Below are 24,176 nucleotides of genomic sequence, written 5' to 3' on the forward strand. Positions count from 1 at the left end.
AGAGACAGCTTTCTTCAGGGCCCAGTCTCACCAGTGCCAGGCCAGACAACGCCTAAAGTCGAACAGCGAACCTGTTCTGATTTTCTCAGACTTTGATGCTGGTAGAACAAAAAGGGCCCCTCTTGTGTGTATAGTTGGCACCGTATCTCCCAACTTGGGAGCAATTAAAAGTCCCCTGGCATACAACTTAATTTGCAACGAATGATGTTGTATTTTATATGCTCGTGGTTAGGAACACATTGTATAATTTACGAACATTAATGTATTTTTTATCACCAAAAATCACTGATCACTGAAAATCAAGAGTCATTATTGAGAGTCCAGATCGCCCTGTATCCCTGTCTGTGTTGTAGTATTTAACTACCTCAAACGGTCACGTGCGTAGCTTAGTCATATTAATGTCATTCCACCCGAAAATAATCATGTCACGAGACTTTGGGGGCAATGGGACTCGGCGAGTGACTGCCTCCCACAGCCGAGCTGAGCCGAGGCCATCGCGCCTCGGCACGGGTCGGGTTGTCTGTCCACTGCGCAAGCCGAGCCGCGTCACCGACGTCACGGCGCGACGTGACGACGCCGCCGCCGGCGCGTCCTCCTCACGTTCTGTTTACGGACATCGCGTGCAATGAATGCGTCAGTGGCCGCTCCAGGCTCTTCTTGCCCCGAGCCAGATTCAGATGTCTCGTGAGGCCAGCGTATCACGGATGTGTCGCAGCTCGGCGTGGGCTGAGCCCTGCGCTGGCTCGGATGTGCCAGTGGACATCGGGTATTTGATACCGTCCATGAGTCAGAGGGAGCGACCTGTACTGTGGGACACCAACAATCTCAGCATACTCGTGCAACTAAACTTAATTTGTTTTACAAGGTAAGGCCCACTGAGCTTTAGAGCTCTTTTTCAGAAGCGACCTGGCCACAAAGAATAACTCAGCGAAGTGGCTTATCACGTGGAAATGTACAGCAGCCAAACACTTGCAAATGCGGGTTTCTAAATGTGGAGGGAAACACCGGACGACTCAGAGAAAAATCCACACGACCACAGGGAGAGAGACACGCCAACTCCAAATACACAGCAGCAGCAGGCGTCAGGGTCGAGATCGAGCCCACGACCTCCTGCATACCAGGCGAGGTAGTTAACATCTCACCACAGGGAGAGAGACACGCCAACTCCACATACACAGCAGCAACAGGCGTCAGGGTCGAGATCGAGCCCACGACCTCCTGCATACCAGGCGAGGTAGTTAACATCTCACCACAGGGAGAGAGACACGCCAACTCCACATACACAGCAGCAACAGGCGTCAGGGTCGAGATCGAGCCCACGACCTCCTGCATACCAGGCGAGGTAGTTAACATCTCACCGCAGGGAGAGAGACACGCCAACTCCACATACACAGCAGCAACAGGCGTCAGGGTCGAGATCGAGCCCACGACCTCCTGCATACTAGGCGAGGTAGTTAACATCTCCTAGCCACGTGAGGAATGCCCAGCTTAATTCCATGCACATGAGACGTCTCGCCGAGGAGTCTGATCAGGAATACACGGAGCGGTAACTGCAATGGCAGCCGCACGCTGCAGAGTCCGGGCCATCACAATTGGTCTTGAAAGAAGTCGGGCTTCCTCAATGAAATTGCCAACTCTTGGCTAAAAATATATCGCTGCTTTTTACATTTATCCTCAAGCCCCTACAATGCCTTCCTGTTCACTCTTCCTGTAAGCATTGTGGCGAGTATTGCTTCGACATCGGTACATGATCGAATTACTATCATCATTGCCATCAGCTGTGATCACTCTGCGTTGCTGCAGTTGGATTCGTAGCCACCTTAACACCCAAGGGCATTCCGGCCCAATTCCCATCTCCATTGCAAAGTCCAACTGATTTGGAACTGAGCCTTTTCGTTGACAGGGCAACAAGTGAAACTGGCAAGAATATTGCGAGTGTGAGGGATTTAGTAACGCGATTACTTAAATTGTCGAACATTCCATCGTGGGCAACGGGTTCACGAGTGTCCGCGGCGTAGCAGTTCAAGCTCACCGCTCACCGCTCACCGCTCACACGCCCACTCAACGCGGAGCGCTTGTAAATTCGTGGTCAGTGAATTTTTCTTTTAATAAAACACCCGATAAACCAGGTCACCTTGTGCTCATCTGCAATCTTGTCGTGGCTTTTTTTTTTCGTGCGAGAGTGAAGTCAATTTTCTGCGCTTTCACGGCAGTGTTGCAGAGCCTATGGGTTGTATTGCACGACCACCTTTAAATGTCATGTCACGGAATTGATAGCTGGAAATTCATCATCAGCCATGATCAATATACTGTTGCAAGAAGGCCATCCCAAGCCGCTGTCATCTCCCCCGATCGAAGGTCTTGAACGGTCATCTCAGGAGCTCCACACGAGCTCGATTCATCGCTCCATCAACTCTGTGCACGGCAGCCTTTTTCATTAAGCTCGTGTAACACTTTGTGGAGTTCATACGCCATTGGGTGCTACAATGAACTTTTCCCCCCAGCAAATCTAAGGAGGTGGTTCAAGATGTTTTCTCCATTCCCATTCATGCAACTGTTTCTGGCAACCCAACCTTCGCAACACAATCTCCTCCTCCAGTTGCTGGGAACCAATTTGTCTCCAGCGAGTCACGTGGCCTGGCTCCGCTCCCACGACGTCTGCCCGTCTGTGCTATCTTCACGTCATCTCTGTCTGTGCTATCTTCACGTCATCTCTGTCTGTGCTATCTTCACGCCATCTCTGTCTGTGCTATCTTCACGTCATCTCTGTCTGTGCTATCTTCACGTCATCTCTGTCTGTGCTATCTTCACGTCATCTCTGTCTGTGCTATCTTCACGTCATCTCTGTCTGTGCTATCTTCACGTCATCTCTGTCTGTGCTATCTTCACGTCATCTCTGTCTGTGCTATCTTCACGTCATCTCTGTCTGTGCTATCTTCACGTCATCTCTGTCTGTGCTATCTTCACGTCATCTCTGTCTGTGCTATCTTCACGTCATCTCTGTCTGTGCTATCTTCACGTCATCTCTGTGTGGCTCTTACGACGTTGTGAATGGAAGTTATCGTTTCTAAATACTTTATTATTATTATTGCTGACCCGCCTCTATTGGACATCCGTGAAATAGACCTTAATAGCTCATTGGATTCCTCCATTCTAAATGGATAGTTTGGTTCCGTGGTTGAGTCCAATTTCCATCGCCTCCAAGGTCAGAGGGCACGACTAGAGCTGCCTCCCTGGGACGCGCTCAGCCTTTGGGCGCCACCCCGCCACCATCTTCATCATCATCATCTTCATCATCATCATCTTCTGGTCGTACGGCAGCTGATGTAGACGCAGAGCGACGACTGCGATGTCACATTCAGGTGCTCAGGCCCAGCTCACCGTGTCAGGAGCAGCGCGGTGGATCGCTGTGACGATGTCTCCTTCGTATTTGCGGATCTGGGCATTGCATCGTTGTTTGGTGTACGGTCAGTTCTGGATGACCACAGTCGCACGCTACTCCTGGAGAGTTTATTTATTTATTTTCCATCTGTGCATCATCAGCAGGTATCCGCATCTACTGCCATGGTTGGTGCAGTGGATGCGGTTTCGGGTGCGGGTACTCTCACATCATTCCAAGACGTCCGCGCGAAAGAGTAGGCCAAATACATCATAGAGGAGCTACCTGTTTCTCCCTCAAGTGTATACCCACCAGCCAGAAGTCGCGTTAAGAAGACATTGCAGAGGCAGTGTGTATGTATGTTGAACTTCTTTCGCACCGTACGTATCCACCCGTGCTAATCGGAGGGCCGTGCTCGCCTTTACGGAGTCCGCTGCCAACGCCGTGCAACCGTGAAGCCACGCTCAGGCATGACTCCGGGCAGGGACATCTGTGAAAAAGAGCTTTATAGCTCATCGGATTCGTCCTGCAGTGTAAACAAAGACTCCGAGTCTGAGGTGGTGCGCGCCGCGGGAGGCTCTGCGCGTCTCGAGCCCGCGTCGCGTTCCTCCTCCTCGCCCCTCTCCTCCTCCTCCCCCCTCATTGTTACGCCTCCTGCCACTACCCTGGCACCTCCTCCAGCCCCGCATTCCGCGGACCCAGCTCCCATTCTCCCGCAGCAGCCGCCCTCTCCGCTGCCCCCGCGAGCTCCAAGGAACCTGCGCCGCCACGCGCCGCGCGCCGCGCGCTCGGACTCGCGATGCGAACCGCGCCGCTCGCCGCGCTCTGCCTCGCCGCGCTGCTCGGCACCGTCGTGGAGGCGCAGCCCAGCGGCAGCAGCAGCAGCGGCAGCAGCAGCAGCGGCAGCAGCAGCGGCAGCAGCAACGGCAACCCCGACTGGGACTCGGGGGGCGACGGGGAGTCGTCCGAGCCCAGCGCCGAGGAGACGCGCGCCCTGGCCGCGCTGCTGGCGCGCTCCCGCTGCGGGGACGAGGCGCTCTGCGTGCCGGTACGAGGGGGAGGGGCAGCGCTGATGGCAGCCGCGTCTCTCACACGGCCCGCGCTCCGTGGGTGCCGGGTGGGCCCTGCACCACCGAATGTAGATTTGAGCCGTCCAAGTTGGACTCCGCTTGCGGTGTGGCCACACAACAGCAGCTCGATTGGCCCCGAATCCCAGAGTCGCTGGACTCGGTCCGGTCTCTCACCATCGTGATGGCAGTGATGGTGTCCGTGTCGATGGGTTGATGGCAGTAGATGTGGCGTGACGGCGATCGTGACATGCTGTCGTTGGGGTTCTTAACAAGCACAAGACGATGGGGATGATCTTCATCCTGAACTTAAGGACGACGGTCATAATCATCACCATCACCATTCTCTTTCAGTCATGATGAGCGGATTCACCCTGACGCTGGAGTTGATGATGATGGTGATCGTGACGATGCTTGTAATGACGCTGGTGACCATCGTGCTCTGCCAGTTGTAATCGTTGCACCACCGCTCCCCAAATAAATGTAGTGCGAGTGTGCGGGAGCGACCCTGGTCTACAGGCACAACAAAGATTCCCGTGGTGGTTATTGGGCACCGCTAGCACGCTCGGGATGGCTGTTGTCACCATGCAGGCGTTTCGATCAAGGCAACTTGTTTTCACGATGGAATAAGCTGCCGACGACGGCGAAGTGGTGAATGGTGCTTGCGGTGTCCACACCGCATACTCGCCAGCCTCTCCCGCCAAGCCGGCACGACTAGCTGGCGATCTCTCTCAGCTGGCGCGCTCCGGCAGTGTCACGCCTCTGGGTGCCACTCGCTGACTGCCCAAGCCGCACACGTGCCCATCCCAGCACCTCGTGATCGTGTCCACGGTTTCTTCCTTCCACGTTCTCTTCAAGCTCCCGAGTCATTTCCCCCTCTAGCCTGCCATGAAATTCCCGACATCCTTTGAATGTCCATAGGGTCAGAGGCAAGGGGCTTATTTTCTAAATGTTTTGCCAGGATCCTATTACTCCTGATTCGTAGCCTAACATCCCCATTGTAAAACAATGTTCTTTTAAACAGCCAGCTTGAGGCCATACATCTCGAGATTCCGCCTTGTAACGCCCTTGAAAAGCTCTTCACTGAGCAGTGCACACCTGAATACACAAACTTCTTCACAGCTCGGCATTCCCTTCCCGATGACACGTGGGGTAAATATTCAGGAAACTGAGCGCAATTTACGATTTCCTAATACACAAAATTATAGTTTACACGTTGTTCACACATGGCAGACATTGATTGTAAATCCTATTTTAGAAGCCATATGCTGGGAATGTGCGGTCAATGGTTTGCGTTTTAGAGCGGAGAGAAAACCACGTCCACGGGTGGCTCTTGAACATCCCATGTGATGCAGACGACGTCGCGTAGTTCTGAATTGACCAGGGCGGCCCGCCGCTACCGAACCGTGAACCTCTACAACAAAGCGGCTCGCACGACTCGCGCTCACCGCCAGCGTCTCTCCCCCCCCCCCATTATCCACCCACTCACTCACCCACTCACTCACCCACCTACTCACCCACCCACTCACCCACGCACCCACCCACCCACTCACACACGCACCCACTCACCCACGCACCCACTCACCCACCCACCCACTCACTCGCTCACCCACTCACTCGCTCACTCACCCACCCGCTCACTCACCCACCCGCTCACTCACCCACCCACTCACTCGCCCACTCGCTCACCCACTCACTCACCCACTCGCTCACTCACCCACCCGCTCACTCACCCACCCGCTCACTCACCCACCCACTCACTCACCCACTCACTCACTCACCCACCCACCCACTCACCCACTCACTCACTCACTCACCAACCCACCCACTCATTCACTCACTCACCCACCCACCCACCCACTCACTCACCCACCCACCCACCCACTCACCCACTCACTCGCCCACTCACTCACCCGCCCACTCACTCACTCGCCCACCCACCCACCCACTCACTCACCCACCCGCTCACTCACCCACTCGCTCACTCACCCACCCACTCGCTCACCCACCCACCCATTCACCCACCCACTCACCCACCCACCCACTCACCCACCCACCCACCCACTCACCCACCCACCCACTCACCCACCCACTCACCCACCCGCTCACTCACCCACTCGCTCACTCACCCACCCACCCACTCACCCACCCACCCACTCACTCACCCACTCACCCACCCACCCACTCACCCACCCACCCACTCACCCACTCACTCGCCCACTCACTCGCCCACTCACTCACTCGCCCACCCACCCACCCACTCACTCACCCACCCACTCACTCACCCACTCGATCACTCACCCACCCACTCGCTCACTCACCCACCCACCCACTCACCCACCCACTCACCCACCCACCCACCCACTCACCCACCCACCCACCCACTCACCCACCCACCCACCCACCCACCCACTCACCCGCCCACTCATCCACCCGCTCACTCACCCACTCGCTCACTCACCCACCCACTCGCTCACTCACCCACCCACCCACTCACTCACCCACCCACCCACTCACCCACCCACTCACCCACCCACCCACCCACCCGCTCCTGGCTCGCAGTGCTTCAACGACACGACGGGCGCGTGGGCGCCGCTCGGCCCCGCGGCGGGCGGCGTGAGTGGCGCTCACGCGGCGCTGCTGCTGCTGCACCTGCTGAGGGAGCCCGGCCGCGGCTGCGGGCCGGGACAGGGCGCCACCCTGCCGCTCGCCTTCCTCCTGGACGGCCTCGTGAGGGCCGCCGGCGGCGGCGGCGGCAGCAGCGGCAGCCTCTCCTCCTCGCAGACGCTGGGGCTGCTGGACTCCACGCGGAGCGGCTTCCCTCCCGCCACGCGCCTCTTCCAGAAGGTCGCGGGCAGCGCGCAGCGCGGCGCCTCCACGGGGGAGCCGCTTGGGTGGCATGTCCCGTGATGCTGCTGCTGATGATGATGCTGCTGCTGCTGATGATGATGCTGATGATGTTACTGATGATGCTACTGCTGATGATGCAAGTTGCTGCTGCTGCTGATGATACTGCTGCTGATGATGCAAGTTGCTGCTGCTGATGATGATGCTGCTGATGCAAGTTGCTGCTGCTGATGCTACTGTTGATGCTGCTGCTGATGATGCTGCTGCTGCTGATGATGATGCTGCTGCTGATGATGATGCTGCTGATGCAAGTTGCTGCTGTTGTTGATGATGCTGCTGCTGATGATGCTGCTGATGCTGCTGCTGATGCTGCTGATGATGATAATGCTGCTGATGCTGCTGCAAGTTGCTGCTGCAAGTTGCTGCTGCTGATGCTGCTGCTGATGCTGCTGATGCTGCTGCTGTCTGAGCAGTGGTGTACACAGCACAGCATCTGTCAATGAGACCGTGGCCTGACAAGTGAACGTGCGCGTATTCTTGGTTCTTTCGGTAAAGTGACGTAGATAGAAAATACAATAAAAATAAAATAAATTATTAAAAATTACAAATAAAATAAAATTTGGTTTCATTTAAATTTTATTTAAAAAATTTCTATCTACGTGACTTTACCGAAAAAAACAAGAATATGAATTACTGCAGTCACGAAAGTTTTAAGTCAAAATGTAAACGTGTATATAATAGTAGGTGACGGTTTTGGCAACGTCTCTTTCTCATCGTACGTTTTGTTTCTTTCGCACCGTTCGCAGCCAACCATGCCAATGTTGTAGAGAACGTCACAATGTTGTAGAGAACGTCACAATGTTGTAGAGAACGTCACAATGTTGTAGAGAACGTCACAATGTTGTAGAGAACGTCACAATGTTGTAGAGAACGTCACAATGTTGTTAGATCTTGATTTGAAGCTTTCGTGACTGCAGAAATCCATACTCTTTGGTGGGAAAGCACCTGATGAAGGACGCTTGTGTTGCGCCCGAAACGTCGTGCTTCATTTTATTTTATACCCACGTGACTTTACCGAAAGAACCAAAAAGTATAATTTTGTTGGAGTACATAACGTCGTTACCAGCAGGTCCACCAGCCGTAGCCATTCTGGAGTTGAAGCTTTCGTGACTGCAAGGATTCATACTCTTAGGTTGTTTCGGTAAAGTCACGTAGGTAACAAAATAAATAATTGAAATACAAATAGAAATAATAGTAAAAACAAAATATTTATATTATTATTTTTGTCCACCGCTGCCGGGTGGCGGGGCCCTCGTCCCCTGCGAGCAGCTGGGGCGGTGGAGTGGCCCCAGAGCGCCACTCGCCCCCCCTCCACTCGCTCCTCTCTTTCCCCTCTCTCCACTCGCCCCCCCTCCACTCGCTCCTCTCTTTCCCCTCTCTCCACTCGCCCCCCCTCCACTCGGCCCCTCCACTCGCTCCTCTCTGTCCCTCCACTCGCTCCACTCGCTCCTCTCTCTCTCTCTTTTACGATCAGAGGAAACAAGAAGATGCTCGGTGTAGTCGCCACTTTGCTTCGTTCATCAGTTCGTTGTTTTAATGCTTTGCTTTACGTACACCCCTCCCCCTTTTTAAATGAAAGATTTAACAAAAAAATATCTTGCTCTGCTCTCCTTTCCCCTTCTCTCTCTCTCTACCCCCTCTCTCTACCCCCCCCCCCTCTCTCTCTACCCCCTCTCAATCTACCCCCTCTCTCCCTACTCCATGTCCCCCCTCTCTCTCCTCTCTCGCCAAACGCTGCCGCCGCTCTCCGTGTTGACGCGCTCCGGCTCAGGTTCCTGGTGGCGGATTCCGACCCACCGCACGTCAGAACCAGACTCTTGATCACTCTCAGAATCTTTATTTATAATTTTGGGGGAATCCGATGAGCTGTGAAGCTCTTTTTCACAGATTGTCCAGTAGTAGAAAGTGGTTTTCTTTTGGCTCGCGATGCGTGAGCAAAGGCGCCGTGCAGGGAGCGCGTTCAGCAGAGTGTCACAACTCCCCACACCGCGTCACTCTGACACCGTCGCTGTTTAACACGGAGGCTTTCGCGACCAATATCAAAAGATGTAGACCGAAGCTATCAACAGAAGGTGCGTACAGGATTAACTGCACGTGTGGTAAATGTTATGTTGGGCAAACAGGACGAATGATCAGCACGAGACTAAAAGAACATCAGAGAAATATTAAATACTCCCAAATACAACGTCAGCAGTAGCAGAGCACGAGTGCCAACAAGGACACTCAATTGATTTTGATAATGTTGAAGTTTTGTGCAAAACTAGCTACTACTGGCCAAGACTAATTAGAGAATCTATAAAAATTGAAAGAAATCAAAATAACTTTAACCGTTCGGATCGCTACCGCCTTAGTGCTGCGTGGAAGCGAATCATCTAATAATACATTGTTTAAGTGCGTGTCTACAAAGGGCAGCGTACTTCAATAGGGATTATTACACACAATGGATAGGAAGGACAAGATCAAAGGGCTCGCATAATGCACATGCATCATGTACGTCGCCTGATGAAGCTAATTGTAATTACTGGCGAAACGTCGAACTCAGATTGTAAATGTTGTGGCTTGGCTCTCCAACACACCGGTTAGTGCTGTACTAGTGACGAATTGGCACTTTCTGTTTACGTGTCAACAACCCTTACTAGTTGGCTGTGTCGGGTGGTGGCGGGTTTTCACGACACATTTATCTTTTTACGCGATCTAGCCCAAAACAAACTTCTCTTACAGTCGGTGCTCTAATTAGTAACGGGAGGTTGAGATGGATCCAGAAGCCGGATCCCAGGTCTAGTTTAGGCACCGCGAGATTCGTGAGCCCAGAGGCGAATCGTCGACCATCGCATCATGGACCACCACCGCCGCTCTGTGTGAACACGTGGGGAAGGAAGAGGAATGCGGAGGTCAAGGAGCAAGGACACAGCGAGGGGACACAGCGGCAATCACTAACACACACACAGTCACTCACGCACACACACAGACACACACAGTCACTCACACACACAGTCACTAACACACACACACAGTCACTAACACACACACGCAGTCACTCACACACACACGCAATCACTAACACACACACAGACACTAACACACACAGTCACTAACACACACACACACGAGGCAGAATCACTAACACACACACAGTCACTAACACACACACACGAGGGTTTAGCCCTGAGTGTGGCAGTGTATACAAACCACACTCGTCCCTACACTCACACACAGGGTACTCAAAACAATAGATCCCCCGTATAGCATTAATAAACTGTTGGGGCAAGTGCTGTTAGGGAGTAGCACCTATGAAGGCCGGCATGGAACACGAGGGGGTGGTTGGCCAGCACCACGGCCGACCGCCTTTGTCTCCCCAGTGGCTCTGACTCTGACAGTGGTGCTTTGCGGTTGTTATTGAGATCCGCTGCACGTTACATGGGTATCAAGCATGATGGGATCAATTCCATTGCCCACGTTAGGGTTCATTGCTTCGGGCATATCCACATCAAATTCTATAACCAACGTATCGTTTGTGCATCATCGTTACGGCAATTGGGCGACACGCATGGAGCTGCGATGTTGATTTATAAAGGAGGCCTTTAGTAAACTCATGGCGATGTGGAACATAGCGGCCACATTGTTTCCATTTGTAAATGGAACCGGGCACAGTTTCACGAACACAATCAGTCTCATATTCTTGGTTCTTTTGGTAAAGTCAGTCTCGCTGCTGACCAGAGTGCAGAGTTTAGCCGGGAGACTTCAACGCAGCCCGTGCAGTCGGCGGCGTGGATTAGGCACCGGCTAAGTGCAGAAGAATCATTGCGACATCGGGCAGCATGGCTCTGTGATGATGCATAGCGCGCTGCCTGCGTCTGTGTGCGAGTTGCCGCAAAGGAGCAGGGGTTCCCTCTGAACGGATATTGTCAAGTGAATAGAATCATAAATGCGTGCACAAATACAGAGCCTAATACGACTGAATCCAGCTGGCACGGGCTTGGAGCCGTCATAAATAATCATGCAACCGAGTGTTGCAATTGAGCGCGCAGAACACCGATTCTCGCTTTTACCGATCAAGAGAGAGAAGGACACCACGGGGGTTTGGAGAAGCCAATCCCTCCCTCTTTTTTTACGATCAGAGGAAGCAAGAAGATGCTCGGTGTAGTCTGCACTTTGCTTCGTTCGTAAGTTCGTTTTTTTCAATGCTTTTTTTAATGAAATATTTCACAAAAGATTTCACGCTCTGCTCTCCTCCTTTTTATCCATTCCCTCTCTCTCTCTACCCCCCTCCCTACCCTATGTCTATGTTCCCCCTGTTTTCTATGTAATATTTGTTTTAAAAAATGTGCAGTGCATGGACGCTGCCGCGCGGAGAGCGGTGCCGGCCCGGGCGGTGGAGGCAGGGCAGCTCGGGCGCGTGGCCGCGCTCTTCCTCGCCGGGGCGCACCGCTGCTTGAGGCACTCGCTCCTCGGCCCAGACTTCTTCCTCGACCACATATTCCGCACGCACAGCAGCGCGGCCGACGCCATGACCGAGCAAGGTATTCTCGGTGGCTTCGCGATTTGTCGCTCCGCCGCCGTCGCCGCACGGCGGCTCTGCCGCGCGGTTTCGGGGAGCGACGTCCCAGCTCACGAAGCGAAACGTCGGACTTTGTGCCCAACAAAGACACGGCGCAATCCATCAACACATCCGAGAAGGGTGAATATCCTGTTATTAATAATTATAAATTAAAGGCGCTGTGTTTAAACGTTCTCAAGCCCTTCAAATGGTTAGGTCTCGTTGGAATTCACGTGACATTCATCCCGCCGATCACAGATAGATAGCGATTGAAACCGGTGTTGGTGATTGTATGAATGTAGTATCCCAACACAACACATACCTTCTGATGCTGCTCGGAGCAACACTGACGTAAGAGAGATTGCGAGGTGCGTTCACACCCTGTGGTCAAGCGGGGGAGTGAGTGCAGTGTTAGCGGCGTGGGTGACTTCACGACCAACATCCCTCTTGGAGCCAGAGACTACGAGACGATGTCGCTGTTCGTACGTTGGCCGGACGACTCGATCCGAAATTAACACCTCTACTCGTGACAACCACACCAATAACTCAGACATCGCTTACTTGTAAGATCACTCTTGGTGATGGGCAACACGCTTGGAGCTGCAATGTTGATTTACAAAGTAGGCCTTTAGTAACTTCATGGCGATGTGGAACATAGCAGCCACATTGTTCCCACTTGCGGATTGAACCGGGCAGAGCTTCACGACCACAATCAGTCTCGCGGCTGAACAGAGTGCAGAGTGTAGCCGGGAGACTTCAACGCAGCCCGTGCAGTCGGCGGCGTGGCTTAGGCACCGGTTAAGTGCAGAAGAATCACTGCGACATCGGGCAGCATGGCTCTGTGATGATACATAGCACGCTGCCTGTGTGCGAGTTGCCGCAACGGACCCCGATAACCAGATATTGTGAAATAAAGAGAATCATAAATGAGTGCAAAAATATAGAGCCTCTAACAAAACTCTGAATCCAGTTGGCGCGGGCTTGGAGCGATCATAAATACCAAGGCAACCGAGTATTGCGAATGAGCGCAAAGAACACCGATTCTCACGAGGTAAGAGGGGGCAGTGAGTGGTGAGGGAGGACAATCCCCCAGCCACCGCCAGGTTTTAAAGGTTTGATCATTCAGGACACAAAATGTTAAAACCTGCATTGCGAACCTTTAGATGAGTGTCAGGAAAGCCAAACATTGTACATTGTGTAACATATCCACAATCTGCTATACACACAACACCATTACCATATTCTCCGGTTTATAAGACGCTCCGGAAAGGAAGACGCACCCCAAACCTGTGCCTGGCGTCAATCCAGTTACACAAATCGGTCTCGCTCACAACCTCCGGCATTATGTGATGCGCCCCAATATGTTTTCGCACTCGCACACGGAGCCACCGCAGCCGCCTCGGCCACGTCTCGGGGCTGACGAGCGCGCTGTCGTGCGGCAGACCTGGCGGCCTTGCTCGAGCGCCTTCATCTGGGCAAGACGGAGGAAGGTCACGGGGACCACGACGACGAGGAGCAGGCGCACCACCACGACGACGACGAGGAGGAGAAGCACCGCGGCCCCGAGGAGACGTGCTACAGCGCGCACGAGCTCTGCGACGTCTTCGACTTCAATTCGAGCGGCGTCGTCCGGCGCAACTTCTCCGCGCTCGCCGTGGCCATCGTCCAGCAGCTGCTGAGCGGGGCCTGCCGGGCCCACGGCGACCAGGAGGCGCCGGCGCCCGGCGCGCCCCCCACCACTGTGGAGAGTGAGGAGCCTAACCCACCGTCACCCCACGCTCACCTCGACTCGCTCGCGCCGTGGTGGCGACACGATGTTGTCCGTGAATTAAGGAGGGACGACGCGTGCGTGGCCAATGGGAAACGATGCCACGCGGTCACCAACCAATGGAAGGCATCGATTGTGTCGTCGCAGAAACGTTTAGTCGGAATCGGAATGGCCGCGTGTTCACGTGCGGAGAGATCTGGCACGGGGTTGAGCTGTCTACGGCAATGTGGTCAAGCGTGTGTTTGAGCACGGGTTAGATCTTGGGATCCAGCATGGGCTCGAGCATGGTATCAGAATCGCTATTGTTTCTCTAGCATCTTGCTCTGCAACTCCTTATATGGACAAGCACACACACGCTCAGCTTAACCTTAATTAAGCATGACATACCTACTTCATCTTTTAATAATTTAGGCCTCCATTTTATTCCCAGACTCATTCTATCACTTTACAGCGCCACGCGTCGTCGCCTTGTGTGTAATTCATGAATATATATTCCATGTGCCAGTCAAGCTGGCACGTCAAATGTGCCAATACTTTACGTGGCCCTGATCTTTGTAAATATTGATCACATTTCTTCTTGATGTACTTAGTTATTTCCATAAGCTTTACCAATCTTCAACACTATTTTGTGAGCATTCACGCTCCAATTGCTTTATTATGACGCGCTCAGTCACGTTGGCATCTGATCTCCCTAAGAAATTCTATTTCTCGTGTAAGAACATAATTAAATTTTGACTTAAAACTTTCGTGACTGCAGGAATTCATATTCTTTGGTTCTTTCGCTAAAGTCACGTAGATCGAAACGTCGTAGTTTTGTTATTTTTTTTGTTATTTTCTTTGAACCTATCTACGTGACTTTACCGAAAGACCCAAAGAAGATGAATTCCTGCAGTCACGAAAGCAGCTTTAAGTCAAGATTTAAGGTTTGGAAAGTTTAATGAATCTCTCGGTGATCTGCCAACCATTTGCTCCAACGTGCGCACGCCGACTTCACGGCATGTGTGCCGTGACGTCATCACCTCGGATAAGTCCAAAACCCGTTTTTATTCTAGAATCGGTTGCAATGTCGTGCCTCGGCCCTCTTCTAAGATGAATAAATTAAACATCGGGAACACATCCGTCACGTGCACTCGGTGCACAGTGCTAGAATTGGGAGTTTGCTATGAGTTCATGAAAGTGGCCATTCTTGGAATTAGGCCCACAGTAAAGATTAAAAACCCCGTGACATCAGAGACAAGAATAGGCCGCGCGCAGTGAAAAAAACATCTCGGTCACCTTTATTGTCAATCTTAAACCTCTGCTACACATTCACCTCCACCTTTCACACACATATTTTTAAGGCCACCCTTTTTGCCTTTGCCTAAGCACACACGAGATTAGCACACGCCAATCGTAAACACGTGGCACTCTTCGCGACGTGTACACAAGCTGCGGTGGAGTGGCGTTGCGACGGCTATGACCCTGCAGTCTGAACCCGGTGGCCCGAGTCTCGTTGCCGAGCGATATCTAAACCGATCCTTGGCCTGCGCCCATCACCAACTTGTACTGACCAGCATGGTGAAGTATGGTCAAACAACCCCCACGACCGAAACGACACACGAGGACACCTTCACGTAGCAGTGCGTTGACCAAGGTCTGTCAATCACGACAATTGTTTCATGAGCAATTTTCTGTTTCCTTCCCCAGAGTATGGGTATGGAACCCTGGCGGTGCTGGTGGTGAGCCTTTCCTCCCTGATGGGAGTCGCTGTCATCCTGTTCACGTCGTGCCAGGAGACGTACCGAGTCATCCTGCAGACGTTCATCGCTCTGGCTGTGGGCACCCTCTCCGGAGATGCCACCTTGCACCTGATTCCCGAGGTGCGTCTGGTTTGAACAACACTTGGCTGATGGGATGTATGCAATCCACTTGTATTTTGGATGTGGAAGTACATATATGGGGAATGGATCATTCGTCTGCTTATTTTTTGTTGTTGAAATTTATGAAATTCGTTAATTAAATTAGAGAAGTGTTGGTTCGAGACAACACATCACCCGAGGTCCACGTTTGAAAAATAAAAATGCACCTGCTCTGACAAGATCTCCGAAGCTAAGCAGGTTTGAGCCTGCATAGTTCTTGCATAGATGTTCACCGTGCACACTCGTAGATTGTCATAGGTGACTACAGAAATTATAGACGGTGGGCACGTTGTACCGTACTTCTATGCCCCCACGTCTAAGCGTCTTGCTTCACCCCACATTGCCCAGCATGGTGAAGCGACGTGCGGGTCAAACAACCCCCACGACGAACACGGCACGGGATGCCTTCATCCAGCAGTGGAGTGACGAAAAGGGCCATATACTTGTATGTACAAATATCAGTAATTGCTCGGGATAAACATGGTGCCCTTATCACCCCAAGTGCAGGTGTAGTCACACAAGTATGAGCGAGGCGCCACTCATTAAAAGCTCGGGTGCCCTTAGTAAATAGTTAAAGAAACAGCCGCATTCCGGATTAACCCATAATCCGGATTAAATATCCCCACTGCTCGACAGCTCAACAATGGTGCAGTGTTTGTAACAGCAGTGTTTGTAACAGCCCTGCTCTTACACACTGCGGGGATTCCGTGAGAGTCAATCGCTCGCAATTTGAAAAGTGCTTACTCCAAGGAATTTAAAAAAATATATAAATAATACTGTAGTCATGACATTTGGGCGATGTGGGCCTCGGGTTATCAGCAGGCTAGTGGGGCCGTGCTCCGTGAGGATGTCTGCTGTGGCGGAGCCGTGGGGGGCGCAGGCGGTGAAACTGCATCGAGGCCCGTGGGTGGTGACGCGGCCCAGCGGTAGCGCTGGGCTCGCCGTTTGCTTGAGAGATTCGCGGTTCGAATTCAGCGGTCGCCCTGATTAATACTGCGGCGGGCCTTATAGATCCCGTGACGTCATTCACAAGAGCAGGCCACCGCGTGTGGCGTCGTGATCCAAATTTGAAAAATGTCCCTCCAATTACTCGAAGGGAATCGACATCGCAATTATCGGCCCATCTTGCGAATGTCACGTGATGATCCGGCTAAGCAACACGGATGTGTTCAGGCTAAGTTGTGAATTCAGAGGTAACCCATACACATGGGATCTGCCAACCAATCCCAAGCACGACGAGCATAGTCATCACAATGTGCAGCACCAAGTGAGTTTGCTTTGCAGATATCCAATGGGGAAATCTCCGCCTCTTGACTTACACACTCGAATACAATCACTCGGTTATGTAAAACCGGCCAGGTGGCTCACCGGTCGAGTGAGTGACTCGCGATAGAAGGTTTCGAGTTCACATCCTGGTTGGGGTTGACTCATCCCGTCATTTCTGCAGGTCGATACAATGAGTACCACTTTATGGAGAAGTCAACAGTGGCGGTCCTTTGGATATAATCACACACCCTGCCATGGGAATGGGAATTTACCACCACTGGCTCAGCTATTTATAGAGGAGATGAGCACCAACGTCGCAATGCTCATTATTTGAGCAGGAATGCACTTTGACCTGTTGACTACGCCTGCCACGTGTTAAAGTGCAGGAACAAATCTCAGAGTGGCTGGTGAGGGTTGAAAACCATTTCCCTTTCAGATGCTGGCCCTGCACGACCACGGTGACGGTCACGACCACGCCGAGGAGGACTTTGTCGAGAAAAACAGTCACGTGTGGAAGCTGATGGCTCTCCTGGGAGGAATCTACATCTTCTTCTTGGTGGAGAAGATCTTCCATCTGCTGATCGCTTCATCTCAAGGGGTACGCGAGCGGCACCTCATTGTGACGAAGCAAGCGTTACATGCAGGCGCGGTCTGCGGGCAGGGCCTTGGAGTGAGCTACTTTGTCAGTAGCGTGCGATAGCGACATGCCGCATCGCAGCGAGTTCACGTGCACGGCACTGGCGCGTGTCGCGTCTGGGTGTAAGGCCGCATGCACAAGGGCCCTTTGTTTTACTGATTCAAGTTCAGGCATGTAATTTGGAAGAGCAGCCTCTTTACAAAAGCATTTCGTTATTTTGCCAAATCATCCCTGATAAGCACTCATTGAAAATTCCTTGAACAAGCACCTCATATATACGCTGGGACCCAAACATAGAAACGTGTTTCAGCGCCGAGGAAAGCTGACACGCACGGCACGGGGAGACTTGGCTGATGTCTGATGGGTGGTTGACTCTTTCCAGCTGAAGGGCTTCAATCGTGTGACTTTACCACTTCTGGCGTAACAAGTGTAGAGGAGTTCTAGCCCGGGTGAGACTTGAACCTCGTCTTTATCACGTCTTCCGCACAGCGTGTCGTCACACACCAGGGAGTCGCTGCGCTCAGTTGGCGCCCCGAACCCCCATCTCTCCCTCCTTTCATTCTCTTCCCTGTCCTTTCTGGAACGTTCCACGACTCTCCGCCAATCCCGTTAATTTCTCCTAGAACGGTCTCCCAAACGACCCCTTATATCTATTTAGTGTTTTTCCTGACAACCAATTCGACGTGAATGCTCTCCGTCTTCAACTCCGATCGTGTGCCCTGCATCGGTTCCGCCCCCACGGTCGCTCCTCGTCAATGAGTGCCGGGCACGCCATTGGAACTCACGAGGAGCCCTTAGACCCGCGGAGTGTAGCTGTTTCTCTTGGCATCCCGTACACAAGGTTTAGGTTGCACCCTATAGATAGGCGGGGGTCCACTTTGTGTCAAATGCAGAACAGCAGCTACAGGAAGGAAGATTTAGAAACAAACACTGCAAAGAAAGAGGCAATTGCCAAAACATTTGCAAACTGTAAAATAACAACTGAAGTTGTGTGAATGTAAAAAAACTGCACGTTGCGAAATGAGAATGTGATATCCTTCACACGTATAAAACAATTACAGCTGGGATTGCCAGTCAATAATTAATTCGGAGCAGAAGCCTTTTAAGTGAAAACAAGAAACACTTTCTACGTGGAACATAAACATCGTACGTTTACAATTGTCTGGCCACAGAGTGTGTTGACGTTTGTTCATGCCGACATCTTTTGTGTCTGGGGTGAATGCTGCAAGTGATTGGTCGACGCTTCATCACGGACAGACCTGCTGGGCGTGTGGAATGTTTTATTGCCGATGCAGCAGACAAAGAGCAAACACACAGACCACACAGGTGGCTGCCTGACTTGGTTTTAACAACAATCACCTGGCAGGACAAAATATGTCGTTGATAAATGCACACTTGCGTGTCTGCATATATATTTTTTTATAATATGCAAAATCTCTGAGCACAGTATTACACCGTGAGAGTAATTTACACATAAAGCAGCTCGAGATTTAATCTGCCATCCCACATACACAATTAAACATTAAAACGAACTTATCAGCAGATTGTGTCAAGATGTGATTATAATTACGTTGCTTTAGATAATATACGGGGCATGTGTGGGAGGTTGCCGAGAAGAGGAGAGCAGTGTTGGGGACGAGCCGATCGCTGGATGTCTGAATGTTTGTTGAACTTCGTTCGTACCGTGCGTAGCCAACCGTGCGTAGCCACCCGTGCCAATCGGATGTGAGGTTTTGGAGAACAGCAGAGCAGTGTTGGGGAAGAGCCGACCTTGCTGGACGTGCACTGGCAGTGCGTTTGCGGCTAACCGCAGTGCCACTGCTCCTCATCCACAGCAGGACGGCGGCCAGGAACGCGAGCAGCAGCAGCAGCAGAACCACTGCGGACACTCGCACGACCTGGCGCTGCGCGACTCGTTCAGAGCCGGCAAGGCCGGACGCGGCACGGCCTCCACCACACGCCTCGTGAGCGCTGCCGCCACCCACGTGGCTACGCTCACACGGAACACCGCACGCTCCATGCTGCTGCCATCCATGTCGTTCCACATCGGTCCCATAGTATAATCACCGAGCTCGCTTTCCTGCAGGATAATACCAAATCTATCTCCGCTAAAGAGTAATAGTATGATAATAATGCAAATAATGACACTTGTTTCAAGTATTATCAGTAGTGTCTGCCACTTGAAAGCGACATTAAGGGTGTGAGAGATAGGATTGCTGTGCCGCTGGCACTGGGGGCTGCCAATGTGCCGTGCCGCCCCCTCCCAGGACACGGAGGAAGAGGCCGACGTGACACCGACGTTGGCCGCGCTTCCGAAGCATCGTGGCACGTTCAAAGGTCAGATCCTCGACAGCCGTGTGCTTCACTTGAGCTTTTATGCCCGATTGTTATCGCGTGGGTTAGATTTACCAACCCTCTGAGCTGCAATGATAATTAGAGGTTACCGCCCTTTGTCCATTCACGTTTTGTCTTTAGTTTGTTGTTCTTACCGGCCTTTCAGTCATGAGAAGTTTGACCATTCTTCACCACGCTGTGCAATGCAGGTTGGCGAACGTGGAGACCCACAACTGGTTCAGATAATGATGTTAGCTGCGGACAGGAATGAAACGCGTGTTGCTGGATGCATAGTGCAGTGCGGTGCTAATCGGTGCGCCCCTGATCCACCCTGCACAGCTTTACTGCGGTGGTTTCACTTGGTAACATTCGATGGCTGTGAACGAGTCCACGTGGCCTGGACTGCTCTCCCAGGCTCCTGCTGCAGCAGGCTGTCCGCCTCCTCTGCCTCGCTATTTGAGGGGGCAAATGGACGTGGACGCACATCTGCGGGCATTTAATGCTCCACAATTCCCAACGGTTGCAGCGCTGCTTGACCCGAGCACATCTGTGGTGATGCCTGCGCGACTCCCCAGGAATGAGTTCCCTGGCCATCATGATCCTGGTTGGCGACAGCATCCACAACTTCGCCGACGGGCTCGCCATGGGTGCTGCCTTCTCGGCCTCAAACCGCGCGGGCCTGACCACTTCGCTCGCCATCTTCTTTCACGAGGTTCCTCACGAGATAGGTGACCTGCTTCCGTGCGATTCGCCCACGTCCTCCCTGCTTTTGTGTGTTTGGGCTGCATCTTGAAATGGGGGCGCATTTGGACGCTTTTCAAATCCACGCTCTGTCGTCGGTCGGTCTCTGTATAATTGTGGTGAGAATGCGCTTCAATCTTGATTTGAAGCTTTCGTGACTGCAGGAATCAATTCTCTTTGGTTCTTTCGGTAAAGTCACGTAGTTAGAAATAAAATAAAAGAATGCACTTCGTTTAAACGTTTTAAATAGGGTTTTTAAATTTGACTGATCACAGAAGCGATCAATGTTGGATTGCTATAGTCTGTACGGTACGGAAGAAGTTCAACACACGTACATACAATGCCACAGAGCTTGTGAATCTCAGAACCGTAGAGCTGCTGACGAGTGTGCTCACACCGCACGCCCCCACCACCCCTTTCTCCTCGGACGCTCAGGGGACTTTGCAGCGCTGCTGAACTCCGGGATGAGAGTGTGTCCAGCCCTCGTCCTCAACTTCATTAGTTCCCTCACGGCCTTCACGGGCCTCTACGTGGGCCTGTCCCTCTCCAATGACACCATCGTGCAGCAGTGGATATTTTCTGTAACCGCCGGAATGTTCTACTACATCTCTCTCGTCGACTTGGTCAGTGCCCCACCCACGCCACACCGACTCGCAGCCACTGACGCGCCACGCGTGGTGGCTACACGCTACACCCAGCTCTGATGAGTACCTAGGGAATTAACAACCCGAGACCATGATCAGTTCAGAGTGGCTGCAATGTAGAATGTGAATCCACGTGAACTTTCCACAGTTAAATTTGGACACATGTTGTTCATGGCCTCTAAGGGTGCGATGCACATCTCACCAGGACAGCTCTCCAAAGACGACGCGTCAGAACCATGATTGTTGATCTGCCCCAGGACACCAGAACAGACCCCTCTCCTCCCCCGCCGCTTGGGGCCTGGAGAATTATCCCGATTGCCTCCCAGAATCCGGCTCTGGATGCGTGCATCATGAGCCTAGATAATATAATTATCGATATCACCCAAGGAACCCACCTTGCATGTTAGTTTATGGCGACTCGTGCTGTTCGCTGTCTGCCCTCTAGTGCCTGCTGCTGGGGTTGCAGCCAGATGGGAAGTCGTGCGATGCCCTGTACCAGTACCTGGGATGCGATGGTAGCAGCAATTTCTCAGCATTTTCAAACAACGTAGATCATAATGGTTGGCATCATTATCTTCATTATCCATCATTGTTTTAATCATCATCAGAATTATTTTGATTTCATAGCTGATGGAATATTCATTAATATTCTTTATCACGGGATACAACTAAAGCCTTTGAAAGTCGATGTCAACGATGAATAGGGTCGACAATCTCTTCATGGAACTGAATTTGGATCTCATTTTTTGATATTATCTCTGCCATTTAAGAACATATTCCCCGATTTTCTAATTCATCTGAAGAACCACAGAAACCTAGATATCAAATTTCGGGTATTCCCAAATTAACATCGTTTTAGAACTGACCTGACACGGAGTGACGTCTAAAATACAACTTAAAATGTTTATATCAGAATTATCGTTTTACAGTTTGAACTTTATTTTAAAAAAAAACTAATGAATAATTTAACATTTAAAGCTATGAATTCATGTTTTACGTTGAAATTGTTGCATTTAGTACTTAAATACAAATTATTCAAATGTTATAAGTTTTAAACCGAAGGTATGAAATGAATCTGAAGATTTAGGCGTAGAAATATGAAAATCTGTTTTTGGAAAATCGTAAATTCCCAAGTCATGCATAGTTAGGAGATCTCTAGTGTGTGTTTATGTCAATTGTGTATTATTCTTCAATATGGCAAGATGTATGCATACACCTGGTGCATGAATGCACTGTGCCCTGTTCACAAACGTAGTCTGTGCGACGAGCATTCCACAGCAGCACGCATTTAAATATACTCCACACTATTGATACGACTTCGTAAAATGGTAAAATAATTTTCACACACGCGTAGAGTTTACGCGTGCACGAAATTGCCTCAAGCGGCACGCTGGGACGCGATATTTAATGGCCACGCTCTCTGTGCGCTCCCCCACACAGATGCCGGAGCTGATGAAAGTCACCGGCAAATTCCCGTGGGTGGTGTTTGCGCTGCAGAACGTGGGCCTGCTGGCAGGGTGGGCCATCATGGTGCTGCTGGCCATCTTTGAGGATCAAATCTCTATATGAGACATTTGGCACACGCGCACACGCCGTGATGAGCTGGTGTGAGACATGCACACACTCTCTGGTGAACACAATCGTCTCGTGTATGCTCACTCTTGCTCAGGACCAGCGTGTGGATTTGAATGCTTTATATTCATGATTGACGTACAGACACAAATGGCTCAATATTACAATCGTCCTGTTTATGCACTGTATCACAACAAAAGGGCTGTGGGAAAATACTTACAATCTTGAGAATACTGTGAGATACATGGACACTAACTCTTTATATTGCAATGTGGTGGTGGGCAAACTGGTTTTGATTGTTATGTTATTATTCATTCACTTGTTTACTCAGTAAGCCTCGCTGAGTTTCAAGACTCTTTCAGAATGGTCCTGCAAAGGTTTGCAGTAGGGGCCGATTTTTACGTAATCTGCTGGTATTTTTGTCAGCATCGGGATGTTACATTATGGGGGTTGTTTTAAGCTCTGGGAGGAAACCAGAGAACTCGGAAGGAACCTTTGGAGAACACGGGAAGAACAAACAAACTCCAAAGATAATTGTCGCTTGGGAATCGAATCCAGGAGCCAATTGCCGTTAGGCACTAACGTTACACTGTGCCACCCGGCCACCCTTTTGAAATTGCCTCTCACGCACACACATACACGGCATGTGGCAGTGTGGCAAAGAGGGGTAACATTTATCTTGTGCTTGGATTGCCTTTGGAAGAGCGAGAAATCAGACCTGGAATCTGGACGTAGAGAATAGCACTGGGTTCGTGTCACTCATAAAGCAGCCACGTGGGCCCATGAAGACTTCCTTGGTGAAATAAGGTTTTCCATTTCTGTCATACAGTTTCCCAGATGAGTCATCTCCCCCTCTCGCTCTATTCCCATGCCCCAATGTATCACAATATATTGATAAAGTAGCGTTTTTAAAAGTATGATTCAATTACAACGAATAGTTCCTCTGTTGCATTGTGGGAATCGTCATCCACAGCAGAGAAACCCATGCTGACAGAGCCCTGGACCAGGAAACGGAATGACTCACTGAAGGACTCAGTTCATTTCCAGTGTGAATGAACGAGGCTATAATCTGTGTAAAGCACTATGTGAATGTGTTTTTTACTCGATATACATTTTGTATCTCTCAGAGCTGGTGGGAAAAATAAAGTGCAAAAATGACAGAACGTGTTTGTGTGCAGTTATCGTATCCATGAGAAACAGCAGACGAAGTTAGTGCCCACCTCTCTGCCACTTGTGCATCTCCACGAGTGAAAGTTGGTTGTCCCTGAGCCCATCTGTGGCGTTGTTAGCAGGTTCAAGGTCAGTGCACAGCCTCCCTTTTATATGCCAATGCTGGGAACAATCGGCCACTTATAGCATGTAAATAAGTTGAATTTCGTTCACACCGTACGTAGCCAACCATGCTAATCGGAGGTGCGGGGGAAGG

At 51.3% G+C, this 24,176-nt stretch overlaps 1 protein-coding gene across 2 annotated transcripts; it reads left to right on the forward strand.

The window, feature by feature from the left end:
• Positions 1-4,057: 4,057 nt before the first annotated feature.
• Positions 4,058-23,913, forward strand: LOC133344565 (zinc transporter ZIP12-like). 2 transcript variants are annotated; one of them, XM_061554558.1, is made up of 11 exons: positions 4,058-4,427; positions 7,009-7,293; positions 11,684-11,873; positions 13,333-13,638; positions 15,345-15,517; positions 17,259-17,420; positions 19,298-19,423; positions 19,727-19,796; positions 20,369-20,521; positions 20,970-21,157; positions 22,619-23,913. In XM_061554558.1, exons 1-11 carry the CDS (start codon positions 4,179-4,181, stop codon positions 22,745-22,747), a joined length of 2,031 nt encoding a protein of 676 aa, XP_061410542.1. In that variant the 5' UTR covers positions 4,058-4,178; the 3' UTR covers positions 22,748-23,913. The 2 variants fall into 2 exon arrangements, with proteins under 2 accessions (XP_061410542.1, XP_061410541.1); XM_061554557.1 differs by having other exon boundaries at positions 4,068-4,427; positions 19,295-19,423.
• The last annotated feature ends 263 nt before the right edge of the window (positions 23,914-24,176 follow it).

The sequence above is a fragment of the Lethenteron reissneri genome, chromosome 20 (assembly GCF_015708825.2).
Source record: "Lethenteron reissneri isolate LAM-NWPU_2019-01 chromosome 20, ASM1570882v1, whole genome shotgun sequence".
NCBI lineage: Eukaryota > Metazoa > Chordata > Hyperoartia > Petromyzontiformes > Petromyzontidae > Lethenteron > Lethenteron reissneri.

Coding starts and splice junctions, on each gene's coding strand:
- LOC133344565 (XM_061554557.1), top strand. CDS start 4,179: ATGCGAACCGCGCCGCTCGCCGCGCTCTGCCTCGCCGCGCTGCTCGGC. Junction 15,518..17,258: donor CCTTGCACCTGATTCCCGAG/GTGCGTCTGGTT, acceptor TTTCCCTTTCAG/ATGCTGGCCCTGCACGACCA. Junction 20,522..20,969: donor CGAGGTTCCTCACGAGATAG/GTGACCTGCTTC, acceptor TCGGACGCTCAG/GGGACTTTGCAGCGCTGCTG.